The 22,098-nt window shown below is 47.3% G+C and overlaps 1 protein-coding gene across 1 annotated transcript in view; it reads left to right on the forward strand.

The window, feature by feature from the left end:
- The window catches only part of LOC115178578 (cAMP-specific 3',5'-cyclic phosphodiesterase 4B-like), a 45,642-nt gene that overhangs the window by 17,885 nt on the left and 5,659 nt on the right, over positions 1-22,098 (forward strand). Inside the window, exons 12-15 of the mRNA XM_029739833.1 lie at positions 1,263-1,427; positions 18,223-18,322; positions 21,211-21,365; positions 21,825-21,947. Of these exons, the coding sequence (XP_029595693.1) occupies positions 1,263-1,427; positions 18,223-18,322; positions 21,211-21,365; positions 21,825-21,947 (543 nt within the window). The remainder of the gene's footprint in view (positions 1-1,262; positions 1,428-18,222; positions 18,323-21,210; positions 21,366-21,824; positions 21,948-22,098) is intronic.

A 22,098-nucleotide genomic window follows, 5' to 3' on the forward strand; every position in this document is an offset into this window, starting at 1 on the left:
TTTCAGGGTTAGGTTTGGGGTTAAGGTTGAGGTTAGGTTATTTTGATCCCCACAAGGCTAGTCAAAAAGACATGTGTGTGTGATAGAAAAATGATGTAGACACCTTATTTGTTGGATATGTAAGAATTATTTACTTAACAAACAGTAAGATATTTCTGTCCTGCTAATGCTGAGTTTTATGGTGTCCACTCTAGCTCCCTGCAGCTAGTCTGGGTGTCCACTCTAGCTCCCTGCAGCTAGTCTGGGTGTCCACTCTAGCTCCCTGCAGCTAGTCTGGGTGTCCACTCTAGCTCCCTGCAGCTAGTCTGGGTGTCCACTCTAGCTCCCTGCAGCTAGTCTGGGTGTCCTCTCTAGCTCCCTGCAGCTAGTCTGGGTGTCCTCTCTAGCTCCCTGCAGCTAGTCTGGGTGTCCACTCTAGCTCCCTGCAGCTAGTCTGGGTGTCCTCTCTAGCTTCCTGCAGCTAGTCTGGGTGTCCACTCTAGCTCCCTGCAGCTAGTCTGGGTGTCCTCTCTAGCTCCCTGCAGCTAGTCTGGGTGTCGAGGACAGGGGTTTTACCAGAGATGGCTTGAAGCTGATAATTGACTGATGTCACGGTGATAAACCAAACAGCCACATTCCAGGCTATGATTAGTGGTGCAGGTGAGACATATGTCTCCGGTCTGATTGAGCCTGCATTCCATAGACAAGATATGGTGTATGTTTTAGCTGGGATAGAGAGGAGTAGAACAAAGGCCTCAATGGTCCTTAGACATCCTGGCATCTGGGAAATTAGGCCGGGGTCGGGGGTTAAGATAACGCCAGGGGCAGATAAAGACAGGATGAGCCCAAAGGGGCTTATGGTGCCCCCCAATCTATATGGGGGGGGGGTTGAACCAGCTATGACTGAGCAGTCTTGGTCTGAGGTATATAAGAAACAGCATGGTCTGTAAAGGTTAGGCTCTCGGCACAACAGTCCAGACTGGTGGGGTCGACGGATTCATTATTGCAATAATGAATCAATATTAAATAAAGATGATTGGCTGAAGAAATGACCAAGTGTGTGTGTTCATGCATGTGTGCGTATGTGTGTTCATGCAAGTGTGTGTGTTCATGCAAGTGTGTGTATGTGTGTGTGTGTGTTCATGCATGTGGGTGTGTGTTCATGCAGGTGGGTGTGTGTGTTCATGCAAGTGTGTGTGTGTGTGTTCATGCAAGTGTGTGTGTGTGTGTGTGTTCATGCATGTGTGTGTCAGTGTGTATTAACCCCTCATGTCCCCCTGTAGGAACGTGATCTCCTCAAGACGTTCCGTATCCCCGTCGACACCTTCGTGACCTACGTGATGACCCTGGAAGACCATTACCATGGCAACGTGGCCTACCACAACAGCCTGCACGCCGCCGACGTCTGCCAGTCCACACATGTCCTCCTCTCCACACCCGCACTAGACGTGAGCCACCTGTAGTGATATATACAGCGATATATACAGCGATATATACAGTGATATATACAGTAATATATACAGTAATATATACAGCGATATATATATACAGTAATATATACAGTAATATATACAGTGATATATATACAGTGATATATACAGTGATATATATAGTAATATATACAGTGATATATATACAGTAATATACAGCGATATATATATAGTAATATATACAGCGATATATATACAGTGATATATACAGTAATATATACAGTGATATATAGACAGTGATATATATACAGTAATATATACAGTGATATATATATACAGTAATATATACAGTGATATATACAGTAATATATACAGCGATATATACAGTGATAGATACAGTAATATATACAGCGATATATACAGTGATATATGCAGCGCCTCCAGAAACTATTCAGACCCCTTCACTTTTTAAACATTTTTTTACGTTACAGCCTCATTCTAAAATTGATTAAACTTTTCCACATCAATCTACACACAATACCCCATAATGACAAAGCAAAACCTGTTTTTTAGACATCTATTTTCAGGTCTCTCCAGAGATGTTCGATAGTGTTCAAGTCCGGTCTCTGGCTGGGCCACTCAAGGACATTCAGAGACTTGTCCCGTAGCCACTCCAGCGTTATCTTGGCTGTGTGCTTAAGGTTGTTGTCCTGTTGGAAGGTGAATCTTCACCCCAGTCTGAGGTCCTGAGCGCTCTGGAGCAAGTTTTCATCAAGGATCTCTCTATACTTTGCTCCGTTCATCTTTGCCTTGATCCTGACTAGTCTCCCAGTCCCTGCCGCTGAAAAACATCCCCACAGCATGATGCTACCACCACCATGCTTCACCGTAGGGATGGTGCCAGGTTTCCCCAAGACGTGACGCTTGGCATTCAGGCCAAAGAGTTTAATCTTGGTTTCATCAGACCAGATAATCTTGTTTCTCTTTTGGCAAACTCCAAGTGGGATGTCATGACCCTTTTACTGAGGAGTGGCTTCTGTCTGGCCACTTTACCATAAAGGCCTGATTGGTGGAGTGCTGCAGAGATGGTTGTCCTTCTGGAAGGTTCTCCCATCTCCACAGAGGAACTCTGGACGCACTGTCAGTGACCATCGGGTTCTTGGTCACTTCCCTGACCAGGGCCCTTCTCCCCCGATTTCTCAGATTGGCCAGGGGGTCAGCACTAGAAAGAGTCTTGGTGGTTCCAAACTTCTTCCATTTAAGAATGATGGAGGCCACTGTGTTCTTGGGGACCTTCAATGCTGCAGACATTTTTTGGTACCCTTCCCCTGATCTGTGCATCGACACAATCGTGTCTCGGAGCTCAATGGACAATTTCTTCGACCTCATGACTTGGTTTTTGCTCTGACATGCACTGTCAACTGGAACCTTACATAGACAGGTGTGTGCCTTTCCAAATCATGTCCAATCAATTGAATTTACCACAGGTGGACTCCAATCAAGTTGTAGAAACATCTCAAGGATGAGCAATGGATTCAGGATGCACCGGAGGTCAATTTCCGAGTATCATAGCAAAGGGACTGAATACTTATGTAAATAAGGTATTTCTGTTTTTATTTTTAATACATTTGCAAAGATTTCTAAAAACCAGTTTTTGCTTTGTCGTTATGGGGTTTTGTGTGTATATTGCTGAGGATTATTTTTTTTAATCCATTTTAGAGTAAGGCTGTAACGTAAGAAAATGTAGAAAAGTCAAGGGGGTCTGAATACGTTCCGAAGGCACTTTTATGCCTGTTAAAAGAAGGCCAAATCATCACTCCCATTAGTGGTTAGCTAGTGGCCCCTCATAATACCATCACTCCCATTAGTGGTTAGCTAGTGGCCCCTCATAATACCATCACTCACATTAGTGGTTAGCTAGTGGCCCCTCATAATAACATCATTCACATTAGTGGTTAGCTAGTGGCCCCTCATAATACCATCACCCCCATTAGTGGTTAGCTAGTGGTACCTCATAATACCATCACCCCCATTAGTGGTTAGCTAGTGGCCCCTCATAATACCATCACCCCCATTAGTGGTTAGCTAGTGGCCCCTCATAATACCATCACTCACATTAGTGGTTAGCTAGTGGCCCCTCATAATACCATCACTCCCATTAGTGGTTAGCTAGTTGCCCCTCATAATACCATCACTCCCATTAGTGGTTAGCTAGTTGCCCCTCAAAATTCCATCACTCCCATTAGTGGTTAGCTAGTGGCCCCTCATAATACCATCACTCACATTAGTGGTTAGCTAGTGGCCCCTCATAATACCATCATTCACATTAGTGGTTAGCTAGTGGCCCCTCATAATACCATCACTCCCATTAGTGGTTAGCTAGTTGCCCCTCATAATACCATCACTCCCATTAGTGGTTAGCTAGTGGCCACTCATACTACCATCATTCACATTAGTGGTTAGCTAGTGGCCCCTCATAATACCATCACCCCCATTAGTGGTTAGCTAGTGGTCCCTCATAATACCATCACTCCCATTAGTGGTTAGCTAGTGGCCCCTCATAATACCATCACTCCCATTAGTGGTTAGCTAGTGGCCCCTCATAATACCATCACTCCCATTAGTGGTTAGCTAGTGGCCCCTCATAATACCATCACCCCCATTAGTGGTTAGCTAGTGGCCCCTCATAATACCATCACCCCCATTAGTGGTTAGCTAGTGGCCCCTCATAATACCATCACCCCCATTAGTGGTTAGCTAGTGGCCCCTCATAATACCATCACTCACATTAGTGGTTAGCTAGTGGCCCCTCATAATACCATCACCCCCATTAGTGGTTAGCTAGTGGCCCCTCATAATACCATCACTCCCTTTAGTGGTTAGCTAGTGGCCCCTCATAATACCATCACTCCCATTAGTGGTTAGCTAGTGGCCCCTCATAATACCATCACTCACATTAGTGGTTAGCTAGTGGCCCCTCATAATACCATCACCCCCATTAGTGGTTAGCTGGTGGCCCCTCATAATACCATCACCCCCATTAGTGGTTAGCTAGTGGCCCCTCACAATACCATCACTCACATTAGTGGTTAGCTAGTGGCCCCTCATAATACCATCACCCCCATTAGTGGTTAGCTAGTGGCCCCTCATAATACCATCACTCACATTAGTGGTTAGCTAGTGGCCCCTCATAATACCATCACCCCCATTAGTGGTTAGCTACTGGCCCCTCATAATACCATCACTCACATTAGTGGTTAGCTAGTGGCCCCTCATAATACCATCACCCCCATTAGTGGTTAGCTAGTGGCCCCTCATAATAACATCACTCACATTAGTGGTTAGCTAGTGGCCCCTCATAATACCATCACCCCCATTAGTGGTTAGCTAGTGGCCCCTCATAATACCATCACTCCCTTTAGTGGTTAGCTAGTGGCCCCTCATAATACCATCACTCCCATTAGTGGTTAGCTAGTGGCCCCTCATACTACCATCATTCACATTAGTGGTTAGCTAGTGGCCCCTCATAATACCATCACCCCCATTAGTGGTTAGCTAGTGGCCCCCCATAATACCATCACTCACATTAGTGGTTAGCTATTGGCCCCTCATAATACCATCACCCCCATTAGTGGTTAGCTAGTGGCCCCTCATAATACCATCACTCCCATTAGTGGTTAGCTAGTGGCCCCTCATAATACCATCACTCACATTAGTGGTTAGCTAGTGGCCCCTCATAATACCATCACTCCCATTAGTGGTTAGCTAGTGGCCCCTCATAATACCATCACTCACATTAGTGGTTAGATAGTGGCCTCTCATAATACCATCACCCCCATTAGTGGTTAGCTGGTGGCCCCTCATAATACCATCACTCCCATTAGTGGTTAGCTAGTGGCCCCTCATAATACCATCACCCCCATTAGTGGTTAGCTAGTGGCCCCTCATAATACCATCACTCCCATTAGTGGTTAGCTAGTGGCCCCTCATAATACCATCACCCCCATTAGTGGTTAGCTAGTGGCCCCTCATAATACCATCACCCCCATTAGTGGTTAGCTAGTGGTACCTCATAATACCATCACCCCCATTAGTGGTTAGCTAGTGGCCCCTCATAATACCATCACCCCCATTAGTAGTTAGCTAGTGGCCCCTCATAATACCATCACCCCCATTAGTGGTTAGCTAGCTGCCCCTCATAATACCATCACCCCCATTAGTAGTTAGCTAGTGGCCCCTCATAATACCATCACTCACATTAGTGGTTAGCTAGTGGCCCCTCATAATACCATCACCCCCATTAGTGGTTAGCTAGTGGCCCCTCATAATACCATCACTCATATTAGTGCTTAGCTAGTGGCCCCTCATAATACCATCACTCACATTAGTGGTTAGCTAGTGGCCCCTCATAATACCATCACCCCCATTAGTGGTTAGCTAGTGGCCCCTCATAATACCATCACTCACATTAGTGGTTAGCTAGTGGCCCCTCATAATACCATCACCCCCATTAGTGGTTAGCTAGTGGCCCCTCATAATACCATCATTCCCATTAGTGGTTAGCTAGTGGCCCCTCATAATACCATCACCCCAATTAGTGGTTATCTAGTGGCCCCTCATAATACCATCACTCACATTAGTGGTTAGCTAGTGGCCCCTCATAATACCATCACTCACATTAGTGGTTAGCTAGTGGTACCTCATAATGCCATCACTCCCATTAGTGGTTAGCCAGTGGCCCCTCATAATACCATCACTCCCATTAGTGGTTAGCTAGTAGCCCCTCATATACCATCACTCACATTAGTGGTTAGCTAGTGGTACCTTATAATATCATCACTCACATTAGTGGTTAGCTAGTGGCCCCTCATAATACCATCACCCCCATTAGTGGTTAGCTAGTGGCCCCTCATAATACCATCACCCCCATTAGTGGTTAGCTAGTGGCCCCTCATAATACCATCACTCACATTAGTGGTTAGCTAGTGGCCCCTCATAATACCATCACTCACATTAGTGGTTAGCTAGTGGCCCCTCATAATACCATCACTCCCATTAGTGGTTAGCTAGTGGCCCCTCATAATACCATCACCCCCATTAGTGGTTAGCTAGTGGCCCCTCATAATACCATCACTCACATTAGTGGTTAGCTAGTGGCCCCTCATAATACCATCACCCCCATTAGTGGTTAGCTAGTGGCCCCTCATAATACCATCACTCACATTAGTGGTTAGCTACTGGCCCCTCATAATACCATCACCCCCCATTAGTGGTTAGCTAGTGGCCCCTCATATTACCATCACCCCCATTAGTGGTTAGCTAGTGGCCCCTCATAATACCATCACTCACATTAGTGGTTAGCTAGTGGCCCCTCATAATACCATCACTCACATTAGTGGTTAGCTAGTGGCCCCTCATAATACCATCGCCCCCATTAGTGGTTAGCTAGTGGCCCCTCATAATACCATCACTCCCATTAGTGGTTAGCTAGTGGCCCCTCATAATACCATCACTCACATTAGTGGTAAGCTACTGGCCCCTCATAATACCATCACCCCCATTAGTGGTTATCTAGTGGCCCCTCATAATACCACCACCCCCATTAGTGGTTAGCTAGTGGCCCCTCATAATACCATCACCCCATTAGTGGTTAGCTAGTGGCCCCTCATAATACCATCACTCACATTAGTGGTAAGCTACTGGCCCCTCATAATACCATCACCCCCATTAGTGGTTATCTAGTGGCCCCTCATAATACCATCACTCCCATTAGTGGTTAGCTAGTTGCCCCTCAAAATTCCATCACTCCCATTAGTGGTTAGCTAGTGGCCCCTCATAATACCATCACTCACATTAGTGGTTAGCTAGTGGCCCCTCATAATACCATCATTCACATTAGTGGTTAGCTAGTGGCCCCTCATAATACCATCACTCCCATTAGTGGTTAGCTAGTTGCCCCTCATAATACCATCACTCCCATTAGTGGTTAGCTAGTGGCCACTCATACTACCATCATTCACATTAGTGGTTAGCTAGTGGCCCCTCATAATACCATCACCCCCATTAGTGGTTAGCTAGTGGTCCCTCATAATACCATCACTCCCATTAGTGGTTAGCTAGTGGCCCCTCATAATACCATCACTCCCATTAGTGGTTAGCTAGTGGCCCCTCATAATACCATCACTCCCATTAGTGGTTAGCTAGTGGCCCCTCATAATACCATCACCCCCATTAGTGGTTAGCTAGTGGCCCCTCATAATACCATCACCCCCATTAGTGGTTAGCTAGTGGCCCCTCATAATACCATCACCCCCCATTAGTGGTTAGCTAGTGGCCCCTCATAATACCATCACTCACATTAGTGGTTAGCTAGTGGCCCCTCATAATACCATCACCCCCATTAGTGGTTAGCTAGTGGCCCCTCATAATACCATCACTCCCTTTAGTGGTTAGCTAGTGGCCCCTCATAATACCATCACTCCCATTAGTGGTTAGCTAGTGGCCCCTCATAATACCATCACTCACATTAGTGGTTAGCTAGTGGCCCCTCATAATACCATCACCCCCATTAGTGGTTAGCTGGTGGCCCCTCATAATACCATCACCCCCATTAGTGGTTAGCTAGTGGCCCCTCACAATACCATCACTCACATTAGTGGTTAGCTAGTGGCCCCTCATAATACCATCACCCCCATTAGTGGTTAGCTAGTGGCCCCTCATAATACCATCACTCACATTAGTGGTTAGCTAGTGGCCCCTCATAATACCATCACCCCCATTAGTGGTTAGCTACTGGCCCCTCATAATACCATCACTCACATTAGTGGTTAGCTAGTGGCCCCTCATAATACCATCACCCCCATTAGTGGTTAGCTAGTGGCCCCTCATAATAACATCACTCACATTAGTGGTTAGCTAGTGGCCCCTCATAATACCATCACCCCCATTAGTGGTTAGCTAGTGGCCCCTCATAATACCATCACTCCCTTTAGTGGTTAGCTAGTGGCCCCTCATAATACCATCACTCCCATTAGTGGTTAGCTAGTGGCCCCTCATACTACCATCATTCACATTAGTGGTTAGCTAGTGGCCCCTCATAATACCATCACCCCCATTAGTGGTTAGCTAGTGGCCCCCCATAATACCATCACTCACATTAGTGGTTAGCTATTGGCCCCTCATAATACCATCACCCCCCATTAGTGGTTAGCTAGTGGCCCCTCATAATACCATCACTCCCATTAGTGGTTAGCTAGTGGCCCCTCATAATACCATCACTCACATTAGTGGTTAGCTAGTGGCCCCTCATAATACCATCACTCCCATTAGTGGTTAGCTAGTGGCCCCTCATAATACCATCACTCACATTAGTGGTTAGATAGTGGCCTCTCATAATACCATCACCCCCATTAGTGGTTAGCTGGTGGCCCCTCATAATACCATCACTCCCATTAGTGGTTAGCTAGTGGCCCCTCATAATACCATCACCCCCATTAGTGGTTAGCTAGTGGCCCCTCATAATACCATCACTCCCATTAGTGGTTAGCTAGTGGCCCCTCATAATACCATCACCCCCATTAGTGGTTAGCTAGTGGCCCCTCATAATACCATCACCCCCATTAGTGGTTAGCTAGTGGTACCTCATAATACCATCACCCCCATTAGTGGTTAGCTAGTGGCCCCTCATAATACCATCACCCCCATTAGTAGTTAGCTAGTGGCCCCTCATAATACCATCACCCCCATTAGTGGTTAGCTAGCTGCCCCTCATAATACCATCACCCCCATTAGTAGTTAGCTAGTGGCCCCTCATAATACCATCACTCACATTAGTGGTTAGCTAGTGGCCCCTCATAATACCATCACCCCCATTAGTGGTTAGCTAGTGGCCCCTCATAATACCATCACTCATATTAGTGCTTAGCTAGTGGCCCCTCATAATACCATCACTCACATTAGTGGTTAGCTAGTGGCCCCTCATAATACCATCACCCCCATTAGTGGTTAGCTAGTGGCCCCTCATAATACCATCACTCACATTAGTGGTTAGCTAGTGGCCCCTCATAATACCATCACCCCCATTAGTGGTTAGCTAGTGGCCCCTCATAATACCATCATTCCCATTAGTGGTTAGCTAGTGGCCCCTCATAATACCATCACCCCAATTAGTGGTTATCTAGTGGCCCCTCATAATACCATCACTCACATTAGTGGTTAGCTAGTGGCCCCTCATAATACCATCACTCACATTAGTGGTTAGCTAGTGGTACCTCATAATGCCATCACTCCCATTAGTGGTTAGCCAGTGGCCCCTCATAATACCATCACTCCCATTAGTGGTTAGCTAGTAGCCCCTCATATACCATCACTCACATTAGTGGTTAGCTAGTGGTACCTTATAATATCATCACTCACATTAGTGGTTAGCTAGTGGCCCCTCATAATACCATCACCCCCATTAGTGGTTAGCTAGTGGCCCCTCATAATACCATCACCCCCATTAGTGGTTAGCTAGTGGCCCCTCATAATACCATCACTCACATTAGTGGTTAGCTAGTGGCCCCTCATAATACCATCACTCACATTAGTGGTTAGCTAGTGGCCCCTCATAATACCATCACTCCCATTAGTGGTTAGCTAGTGGCCCCTCATAATACCATCACCCCCATTAGTGGTTAGCTAGTGGCCCCTCATAATACCATCACTCACATTAGTGGTTAGCTAGTGGCCCCTCATAATACCATCACCCCCATTAGTGGTTAGCTAGTGGCCCCTCATAATACCATCACTCACATTAGTGGTTAGCTACTGGCCCCTCATAATACCATCACCCCCATTAGTGGTTAGCTAGTGGCCCCTCATATTACCATCACCCCCATTAGTGGTTAGCTAGTGGCCCCTCATAATACCATCACTCACATTAGTGGTTAGCTAGTGGCCCCTCATAATACCATCACTCACATTAGTGGTTAGCTAGTGGCCCCTCATAATACCATCGCCCCCATTAGTGGTTAGCTAGTGGCCCCTCATAATACCATCACTCCCATTAGTGGTTAGCTAGTGGCCCCTCATAATACCATCACTCACATTAGTGGTAAGCTACTGGCCCCTCATAATACCATCACCCCCATTAGTGGTTATCTAGTGGCCCCTCATAATACCACCACCCCCATTAGTGGTTAGCTAGTGGCCCCTCATAATACCATCACCCCATTAGTGGTTAGCTAGTGGCCCCTCATAATACCATCACTCACATTAGTGGTAAGCTACTGGCCCCTCATAATACCATCACCCCCATTAGTGGTTATCTAGTGGCCCCTCATAATACCATCACCCCCATTAGTGGTTAGCTAGTGGCCCCTCATAATACCATCACCCCATTAGTGGTTAGCTAGTGGCCCCTCATAATACCATCACTCACATTAGTGGTTAGCTAGTGGCCCTTCATAATACCATCACTCACATTAGTGGTTAGCTAGTGGCCCCTCATAATACCATCACTCCCATTAGTGGTTAGCTAGTGGCCCCTCATAATACCATCACCCCCATTAGTGGTTAGCTAGTGGCCCCTCATAATACCATCACTCCCATTAGTGGTTAGCTAGTGGCCCCTCATAATACCATCACTCCCATTAGTGGTTAGCTAGTGGCCCCTCATAATACCATCACTCACATTAGTGGTTAGCTAGTGGCCCCTCATAATACCATCACCCCCATTAGTGGTTAGCTAGTGGCCCCTCATAATACCATCACCCCCATTAGTGGTTAGCTAGTGGCCCCTCATAATACCATCACCCCCATTAGTGGTTAGCTAGTGGCCCCTCATAATACCATCACTCCCATTAGTGGTTAGCTAGTGGCCCCTCATAATACCATCACTCACATTAGTGGTTAGCTAGTGGCCCCTCATAATACCATCACTCCCATTAGTGGTTAGCTAGTGGCCCCTCATAATACCATCACCCCCATTAGTGGTTAGCTAGTGGCCCCTCATAATACCATCACCCCCATTAGTGGTTATCTAGTGGCCCCTCATAATACCATCACTCACATTAGTGGTTAGCTAGTGGCCCTTCATAATACCATCACTCACATTAGTGGTTAGCTAGTGGCCCCTCATAATACCATCACTCCCATTAGTGGTTAGCTAGTGGCCCCTCATAATACCATCACCCCCATTAGTGGTTAGCTAGTGGCCCCTCATAATACCATCACTCCCATTAGTGGTTAGCTAGCTGCCCCTCATAATACCATCACCCCCATTAGTGGTTAGCTAGTGGCCCCTCATAATACCATCACTCACATTAGTGGTTAGCTAGTGGCCCCTCATAATACCATCACTCCCATTAGTGGTTAGCTAGTGGCCCCTCATAATACCATCACTCACATTAGTGGTTAGCTAGTGGCCCCTCATAATACCATCACCCCCATTAGTGGTTAGCTACTGGCCCCTCATAATACCATCACTCACATTAGTGGTTAGCTAGTGGCCCCTCATAATACCATCACCCCCATTAGTGGTTAGCTAGTGGCCCCTCATAATACCATCACTCCCATTAGTGGTTAGCTAGTGGCCCCTCATAATACCATCACTCACATTAGTGGTTAGCTAGTGGCCCCTCATAATACCATCACCCCCATTAGTGGTTAGCTACTGGCCCCTCATAATACCATCACTCACATTAGTGGTTAGCTAGTGGCCCCTCATAATACCATCACCCCCATTAGTGGTTAGCTAGTGGCCCCTCATAATAACATCACTCACATTAGTGGTTAGCTAGTGGCCCCTCATAATACCATCACCCCCATTAGTGGTTAGCTAGTGGCCCCTCATAATACCATCACTCCCTTTAGTGGTTAGCTAGTGGCCCCTCATAATACCATCACTCCCATTAGTGGTTAGCTAGTGGCCCCTCATACTACCATCATTCACATTAGTGGTTAGCTAGTGGCCCCTCATAATACCATCACCCCCATTAGTGGTTAGCTAGTGGCCCCCCATAATACCATCACTCACATTAGTGGTTAGCTATTGGCCCCTCATAATACCATCACCCCCATTAGTGGTTAGCTAGTGGCCCCTCATAATACCATCACTCCCATTAGTGGTTAGCTAGTGGCCCCTCATAATACCATCACTCACATTAGTGGTTAGCTAGTGGCCCCTCATAATACCATCACTCCCATTAGTGGTTAGCTAGTGGCCCCTCATAATACCATCACTCACATTAGTGGTTAGATAGTGGCCTCTCATAATACCATCACCCCCATTAGTGGTTAGCTGGTGGCCCCTCATAATACCATCACTCCCATTAGTGGTTAGCTAGTGGCCCCTCATAATACCATCACCCCCATTAGTGGTTAGCTAGTGGCCCCTCATAATACCATCACTCCCATTAGTGGTTAGCTAGTGGCCCCTCATAATACCATCACCCCCATTAGTGGTTAGCTAGTGGCCCCTCATAATACCATCACCCCCATTAGTGGTTAGCTAGTGGTACCTCATAATACCATCACCCCCATTAGTGGTTAGCTAGTGGCCCCTCATAATACCATCACCCCCATTAGTAGTTAGCTAGTGGCCCCTCATAATACCATCACCCCCATTAGTGGTTAGCTAGCTGCCCCTCATAATACCATCACCCCCATTAGTAGTTAGCTAGTGGCCCCTCATAATACCATCACTCACATTAGTGGTTAGCTAGTGGCCCCTCATAATACCATCACCCCCATTAGTGGTTAGCTAGTGGCCCCTCATAATACCATCACTCATATTAGTGCTTAGCTAGTGGCCCCTCATAATACCATCACTCACATTAGTGGTTAGCTAGTGGCCCCTCATAATACCATCACCCCCATTAGTGGTTAGCTAGTGGCCCCTCATAATACCATCACTCACATTAGTGGTTAGCTAGTGGTACCTCATAATACCATCACCCCCATTAGTGGTTAGCTAGTGGCCCCTCATAATACCATCACCCCCATTAGTGGTTAGCTAGCTGCCCCTCATAATACCATCACCCCCATTAGTAGTTAGCTAGTGGCCCCTCATAATACCATCACTCACATTAGTGGTTAGCTAGTGGCCCCTCATAATACCATCACCCCCATTAGTGGTTAGCTAGTGGCCCCTCATAATACCATCACTCATATTAGTGCTTAGCTAGTGGCCCCTCATAATACCATCACTCACATTAGTGGTTAGCTAGTGGCCCCTCATAATACCATCACCCCCATTAGTGGTTAGCTAGTGGCCCCTCATAATACCATCACTCACATTAGTGGTTAGCTAGTGGCCCCTCATAATACCATCACCCCCATTAGTGGTTAGCTAGTGGCCCCTCATAATACCATCACTCCCATTAGTGGTTAGCTAGTGGCCCCTCATAATACCATCACCCCAATTAGTGGTTATCTAGTGGCCCCTCATAATACCATCACTCACATTAGTGGTTAGCTAGTGGCCCCTCATAATACCATCACTCACATTAGTGGTTAGCTAGTGGTACCTCATAATGCCATCACTCCCATTAGTGGTTAGCCAGTGGCCCCTCATAATACCATCACTCCCATTAGTGGTTAGCTAGTAGCCCCTCATATACCATCACTCACATTAGTGGTTAGCTAGTGGTACCTTATAATATCATCACTCACATTAGTGGTTAGCTAGTGGCCCCTCATAATACCATCACCCCCATTAGTGGTTAGCTAGTGGCCCCTCATAATACCATCACCCCCATTAGTGGTTAGCTAGTGGCCCCTCATAATACCATCACTCACATTAGTGGTTAGCTAGTGGCCCCTCATAATACCATCACTCACATTAGTGGTTAGCTAGTGGCCCCTCATAATACCATCACTCCCATTAGTGGTTAGCTAGTGGCCCCTCATAATACCATCACCCCCATTAGTGGTTAGCTAGTGGCCCCTCATAATACCATCACTCACATTAGTGGTTAGCTAGTGGCCCCTCATAATACCATCACCCCCATTAGTGGTTAGCTAGTGGCCCCTCATAATACCATCACTCACATTAGTGGTTAGCTACTGGCCCCTCATAATACCATCACCCCCATTAGTGGTTAGCTAGTGGCCCCTCATATTACCATCACCCCCATTAGTGGTTAGCTAGTGGCCCCTCATAATACCATCACTCACATTAGTGGTAAGCTACTGGCCCCTCATAATACCATCACCCCCATTAGTGGTTATCTAGTGGCCCCTCATAATACCACCACCCCCATTAGTGGTTAGCTAGTGGCCCCTCATAATACCATCACCCCATTAGTGGTTAGCTAGTGGCCCCTCATAATACCATCACTCACATTAGTGGTAAGCTACTGGCCCCTCATAATACCATCACCCCCATTAGTGGTTATCTAGTGGCCCCTCATAATACCATCACCCCTATTAGTGGTTAGCTAGTGGCCCCTCATAATACCATCACCCCATTAGTGGTTAGCTAGTGGCCCCTCATAATACCATCACTCACATTAGTGGTTAGCTAGTGGCCCTTCATAATACCATCACTCACATTAGTGGTTAGCTAGTGGCCCCTCATAATACCATCACTCCCATTAGTGGTTAGCTAGTGGCCCCTCATAATACCATCACCCCCATTAGTGGTTAGCTAGTGGCCCCTCATAATACCATCACTCCCATTAGTGGTTAGCTAGTGGCCCCTCATAATACCATCACTCCCATTAGTGGTTAGCTAGTGGCCCCTCATAATACCATCACCCCCATTAGTGGTTAGCTAGTGGCCCCTCATAATACCATCACCCCCATTAGTGGTTAGCTAGTGGCCCCTCATAATACCATCACTCACATTAGTGGTTAGCTAGTGGCCCCTCATAATACCATCACCCCCATTAGTGGTTAGCTAGTGGCCCCTCATAATACCATCACTCCCATTAGTGGTTAGCTAGTGGCCCCTCATAATACCATCACTCACATTAGTGGTTAGCTAGTGGCCCCTCATAATACCATCACTCCCATTAGTGGTTAGCTAGTGGCCCCTCATAATACCATCACCCCCATTAGTGGTTAGCTAGTGGCCCCTCATAATACCATCACCCCCATTAGTGGTTAGCTAGTGGCCCCTCATAATACCATCACTCACATTAGTGGTTAGCTAGTGGCCCTTCATAATACCATCACTCACATTAGTGGTTAGCTAGTGGCCCCTCATAATACCATCACTCCCATTAGTGGTTAGCTAGTGGCCCCTCATAATACCATCACCCCCATTAGTGGTTAGCTAGTGGCCCCTCATAATACCATCACTCCCATTAGTGGTTAGCTAGCTGCCCCTCATAATACCATCACCCCCATTAGTGGTTAGCTAGTGGCCCCTCATAATACCATCACTCACATTAGTGGTTAGCTAGTGGCCCCTCATAATACCATCACCCCCATTAGTGGTTAGCTAGTGGCCCCTCATAATACCATCACTCACATTAGTGGTTAGATAGTGGCCTCTCATAATACCATCACCCCCATTAGTGGTTAGCTGGTGGCCCCTCATAATACCATCACTCCCATTAGTGGTTAGCTAGTGGCCCCTCATAATACCATCACCCCCATTAGTGGTTAGCTAGTGGCCCCTCATAATACCATCACTCCCATTAGTGGTTAGCTAGTGGCCCCTCATAATACCATCACCCCCATTAGTGGTTAGCTAGTGGCCCCTCATAATACCATCACCCCCATTAGTGGTTAGCTAGTGGTACCTCATAATACCATCACCCCCATTAGTGGTTAGCTAGTGGCCCCTCATAATACCATCACCCCCATTAGTAGTTAGCTAGTGGCCCCTCATAATACCATCACCCCCATTAGTGGTTAGCTAGCTGCCCCTCATAATACCATCACCCCCATTAGTAGTTAGCTAGTGGCCCCTCATAATACCATCACTCACATTAGTGGTTAGCTAGTGGCCCCTCATAATACCATCACCCCCATTAGTGGTTAGCTAGTGGCCCCTCATAATACCATCACTCACATTAGTGGTTAGCTAGTGGCCCCTCATAATACCATCACCCCCATTAGTGGTTAGCTAGTGGCCCCTCATAATACCATCACCCCCATTAGTGGTTAGCTAGTGGCCCCTCATAATACCATCACCCCCATTAGTGGTTAGCTAGTGGCCCCTCATAATACCATCACTCCCATTAGTGGTTAGCTAGTGGCCCCTCATAATACCATCACTCACATTAGTGGTTAGCTAGTGGCCCCTCATAATACCATCACTCCCATTAGTGGTTAGCTAGTGGCCCCTCATAATACCATCACCCCCATTAGTGGTTAGCTAGTGGCCCCTCATAATACCATCACCCCCATTAGTGGTTAGCTAGTGGCCCCTCATAATACCATCACTCACATTAGTGGTTAGCTAGTGGCCCTTCATAATACCATCACTCACATTAGTGGTTAGCTAGTGGCCCCTCATAATACCATCACTCCCATTAGTGGTTAGCTAGTGGCCCCTCATAATACCATCACCCCCATTAGTGGTTAGCTAGTGGCCCCTCATAATACCATCACTCCCATTAGTGGTTAGCTAGCTGCCCCTCATAATACCATCACCCCCATTAGTGGTTAGCTAGTGGCCCCTCATAATACCATCACTCACATTAGTGGTTAGCTAGTGGCCCCTCATAATACCATCACTCCCATTAGTGGTTAGCTAGTGGCCCCTCATAATACCATCACTCACATTAGTGGTTAGCTAGTTGTACCTCATAATACCATCACTCCCATTAGTGGTTAGCCAGTGGCCCCTCATAATACCATCACTCCCATTAGTGGTTAGCTAGTAGCCCCTCATAATAACATCACTCCCATTAGTGGTTAGCTAGTGGCCCCTCCACCATTAGCTGAAGTTTGTAGAGGCTCTTTAAAGAGAATCAAACCGTACATCAGCGTCTCCTGGCCTTTAAACTTCTTTCATGGTGAGGATAATATGTTGTCTTGTCCCATACACCAGATAGGTGCAGTGAAATGTCTTGTTTTACAGGGTCAGCTATGGTAGTACGGCGCCCCTGGAGCAAATTAAGGTTAAGTGCCTTGATCAAGAGCACACTGACAGATTTTTCACTTTGTCAGCTCGTGTATTCAAACCAGCTGCCTTTCAGTTACTGACCCAATGCTCTAACTGCTAGCTAGGCTACTGACCCAATGCTCTAACTGTTAGCTAGGCCCACCTGCTGGTTACTGACCCAATGCTCTAACTGCTAGCTAGGCTTCTGACCCAATGCTCTAACTGTTAGCTAGGTTACCTGCTGGTTACTGACCCAATGCTCTAACTGCTAGCTAGGTTACTGACCCAATGCTCTAACTGCTAGCTAGGCTTCTGACCCAATGCTCTAACTGTTAGCTAGGTTACCTGCTGGTTACTGACCCAATGCTCTAACTGCTAGCTAGGTTACTGACCCAATGCTCTAACTGCTAGCTAGGTTACTGACCCAATGCTCTAACTGCTAGCTAGGTTACTGACCCAATGCTCTAACTGCTAGCTAGGCTACTGACCCAATGCTCTAACTGCTAGCTAGGTTACTGACCCAATGCTCTAACTGCTAGCTAGGCTACTGACCCAATGCTCTAACTGTTAGCTAGGTTACCTGCTGGTTACTGACCCAATGCTCTAACATTTAGCTAGGTTACCTGCTGGTTACTGACCCAATGCTCTAACTGCTAGCTAGGTTACCTGCCACCATCTAACATCAAGTTGTGAAATACTGAACTTTCTCTCTCTCTCTTTCTCTCCCTCCCCCCCTCTCTCCTCCCCTCTCTCTCTGTGTGTCTCCATCAGGCTGTGTTTACAGACCTGGAGATCCTAGCAGCTCTGTTTGCTGCAGCCATCCATGATGTGGACCACCCCGGAGTGTCTAACCAGTTCCTCATCAACACCAGTCAGTACACACACACACACACACACACACACACACACACACACACACACACACACACACACACACACACACACACACACACACACACACACACACACACACACACACACACACACACACACACACACACACACACACCTCCATGCCCCATGTTCCTGACCTTCTAACCGCTCATCCTCTCACCATCTCTCTCTACTCTCTGTTTCTATCACTCTCCTCCCTCACCATCTCTCTCCCTACCTCACCATCTCTCTCTACTCTCTGTTTCTATCACTCTCCTCCCTCTCTCACTCTCTCTACTCCCTCTCTCTCCCTACCTCACCATCTCTCCCTACCTCACCATCTCTCCCTACCTCACCATCTCTCTCTACTCTCTGTTTCTATCACTCTCCTCCCTCACCATCTCTCTCTACTCTCTGTTTCTATCACTCTCCTCCCTCACCATCTCTCTCTACTCTCTGTTTCTATCACTCTCCTCCCTCTCTCTCCCTACCTCCCTCTCTCTCTCTACTCTCTGTTTCTATCACTCTCCTCCCTCTCTCTCCCTACCTCCCTCTCTCTCTCTACTCTCTGTTTCTATCACTCTCCTCCCTCTCTCTCCCTCTCTACTCCCTCTCTCTCTCTACTCTCTGTTTCTATCACTCTCCTACCTCTCTCTCACTACCTCCCTCTCTCTCTCTACTCTCTGTTTCTATCACTCTCCTCCCTCTCTATCTCTCTCTACTCCCTCTCTCTCCCTACCTCACCATCTCTCTCTACTCTCTGTTTCTATCACTCTCCTCCCTCACCATCTCTCTCTACTCTCTGTTTCTATCACTCTCCTCCCTCTCTCTCCCTACCTCCCCCTCTCTCTCTACTCTCTGTTTCTATCACTCTCCTCCCTCTCTCTCTCTCTACTCCCTCTCTCTCCCTACCTCCCTCTCTCTCTCTACTCTCTGTTTGTATCACTCTCCTCCCTCTCTCTCCCTACCTCCCTCTCTCTCTACTCTCTGTTTCTATCTCTCTCCTCCCTCTCTCTCCCTACCTCCCTCTCTCTCTCTACTCTCTGTTTCTATCACTCTCCTCCCTCTCTCTCTCTACTCCCTCTCTCTCCCTACCTCCCTCTCTCTCTCTACTCTCTGTTTCTATCACTCTCCTCCCTCTCTATCTCTCTCTACTCCCTCTCTCTCCCTACCTCCCCCTCTCTCTCTACTCTCTGTTTCTATCACTCTCCTCCCTCTCTATCTCTCTCTACTCCCTCTCTCTCCCTACCTCCCTCTCTCTCTCTACTCTCTGTTTCTATCACTCTCCTCCCTCTCTATCTCTCTCTACTCCCTCTCTCTCCCTACCCCCCTCTCTCTCTCTACTCTCTGTTTCTATCACTCTCCTCCCTCACCATCTCTCTCTACTCTCTGTTTCTATCACACTCCTCCCTCTCTCTCCCTACCTCCCCCTCTCTCTCTACTCTCTGTTTCTATCACTCTCCTCCCTCTCTCTCTCTACTCCCTCTCTCTCCCTACCTCCCTCTCTCTCTCTACTCTTTGTTTCTATCACTCTCCTCCCTCTCTATCTCTCTCTACTCCCTCTCTCTCCCTACCTCACCATCTCTCTCTACTCTCTGTTTCTATCACTCTCCTCCCTCACCATCTCTCTCTACTCTCTGTTTCTATCACTCTCCTCCCTCTCTCTCCCTACCTCCCCCTCTCTCTCTACTCTCTGTTTCTATCACTCTCCTCCCTCTCTCTCTCTCTACTCCCTCTCTCTCCCTACCTCCCTCTCTCTCTCTACTCTCTGTTTCTATCACTCTCCTCCCTCTCTCTCCCTACCTCCCTCTCTCTCTACTCTCTGTTTCTATCTCTCTCCTCCCTCTCTCTCCCTACCTCCCTCTCTCTCTCTACTCTCTGTTTCTATCACTCTCCTCCCTCTCTCTCTCTACTCCCTCTCTCTCCCTACCTCCCTCTCTCTCTCTACTCTCTGTTTCTATCACTCTCCTCCCTCTCTATCTCTCTCTACTCCCTCTCTCTCCCTACCTCCCTCTCTCTCTCGACTCTCTGTTTCTATCACTCTCCTCCCTCACCATCTCTCTCTACTCTCTGTTTCTATCACTCTCCTCCCTCTCTCTCCCTACCTCCCCCTCTCTCTCTACTCTCTGTTTCTATCACTCTCCTCCCTCTACTCCCTCTCTCTCCCTACCTCCCCCTCTCTCTCTACTCTCTGTTTCTATCACTCTCCTCCCTCTCTCTCTCTCTACTCCCTCTCTCTCCCTACCTCCCCCTCTCTCTCTACTCTCTGTTTCTATCACTCTCCTCCCTCTCTATCTCTCTCTACTCCCTCTCTCTCCCTACCTCCCTCTCTCTCTCTACTCTCTGTTTCTATCACTCTCCTCCCTCTCTCTCTCTCTACTCCCTCTCTCTCCCTACCTCCCCCTCTCTCTCTACTCTCTGTTTCTATCACTCTCCTCCCTCTCTATCTCTCACTACTCCCTCTCTCTCCCTACCTCCCCCTCTCTCTCTACTCTCTGTTTCTATCACTCTCCTCCCTCTCTATCTCTCTCTACTCCCTCTCTCTCCCTACCTCCCCCTCTCTCTCTACTCCCTCTCTCTCCCTACCTCCCTCTCTCTCTCTACTCCCTCTCTCTCCCTACCTCCCCCTCTCTCTCTACTCCCTCTCTCTCCCTACCTCCCTCTCTCTCTCTACTCTCTGTTTCTATCACTCTCCTCCCTCTCTATCTCTCTCTACTCCCTCTCTCTCCCTACCTCCCTCTCTCTCTCTACTCCCTGTCTCTCTCTCCTCCCTCTGTCTCTCTCTCTCTACTCCCTCTATCACTCTCTCCTCCCTCTCTCTCTCTATCCTCCTTCTTTCTCTCTCTCTATCCCTCTCTACTCTCTCCCTCCCTCTCTCTCTCCCAGACTCTGAGCTGGCTCTCATGTACAATGATGAGTCAGTGTTAGAGAACCATCACTTGGCTGTTGGCTTCAAGCTACTCCACCTGGAAAACTGTGACATCTTCCAGAACCTGACCAAAAGACAGCGCCAGAGCCTCCGCAAGCTGGTCATCGATATGGTGAGAGACTTGTCATCACAGGCAGCATCCATCATCATCCAATCACAGCAGGGTTTGGAGACAAGAGTGGGAGGGGCAGGAGTGGGAGGGGTCAAAGGTAAATGTTTCTGTGATTTTTGCAACTAAACAGTTTTTTATTTATACATTTTTATTTTTATTTCACCTTTATTTAACCAGGTAGGCAAGTTGAGAACAAGTTCTCATTTACAACTGCGACCTGGCCAAGAAAAAGCAGTTCAACACAAACAACAACACAGAGTTACACATGGAGTAAACAAAGTTTCTTTATATTTACACCATCGTCTCATCTCTCTCTCCTCTCCCTTCCTCCTCTCTCTCCCCTTCTCTCCTCTCACACCTTCTTTCTCTCTCACCTCCATCTCTCTATCCCCCTCTTTGCCTCTCTCTCTCTCTCTCTCTCTCTCTCTCTCTCTCTACCTCTCCCCTCTCTCTCTCTAGGTGTTAGCTACAGACATGTCCAAACACATGACTCTACTAGCTGATCTGAAGACCATGGTGGAGACTAAGAAGGTGACCAGTTCAGGAGTGCTGCTGTTGGACCACTATACAGAACGCATACAGGTAACACCTACAGAAAATACATGACTATACAGGTAACACCTACAGAAAATACATGACTATACAGGTAACACCTACAGAAAGTACATGACTATACAGGTAACACCTACAGAAAGTACATGACTATACAGGTAACACCTACAGAAAATACATG

This window comes from Salmo trutta, chromosome 38, assembly GCF_901001165.1.
Source record: "Salmo trutta chromosome 38, fSalTru1.1, whole genome shotgun sequence".
Lineage (NCBI taxonomy): Eukaryota > Metazoa > Chordata > Actinopteri > Salmoniformes > Salmonidae > Salmo > Salmo trutta.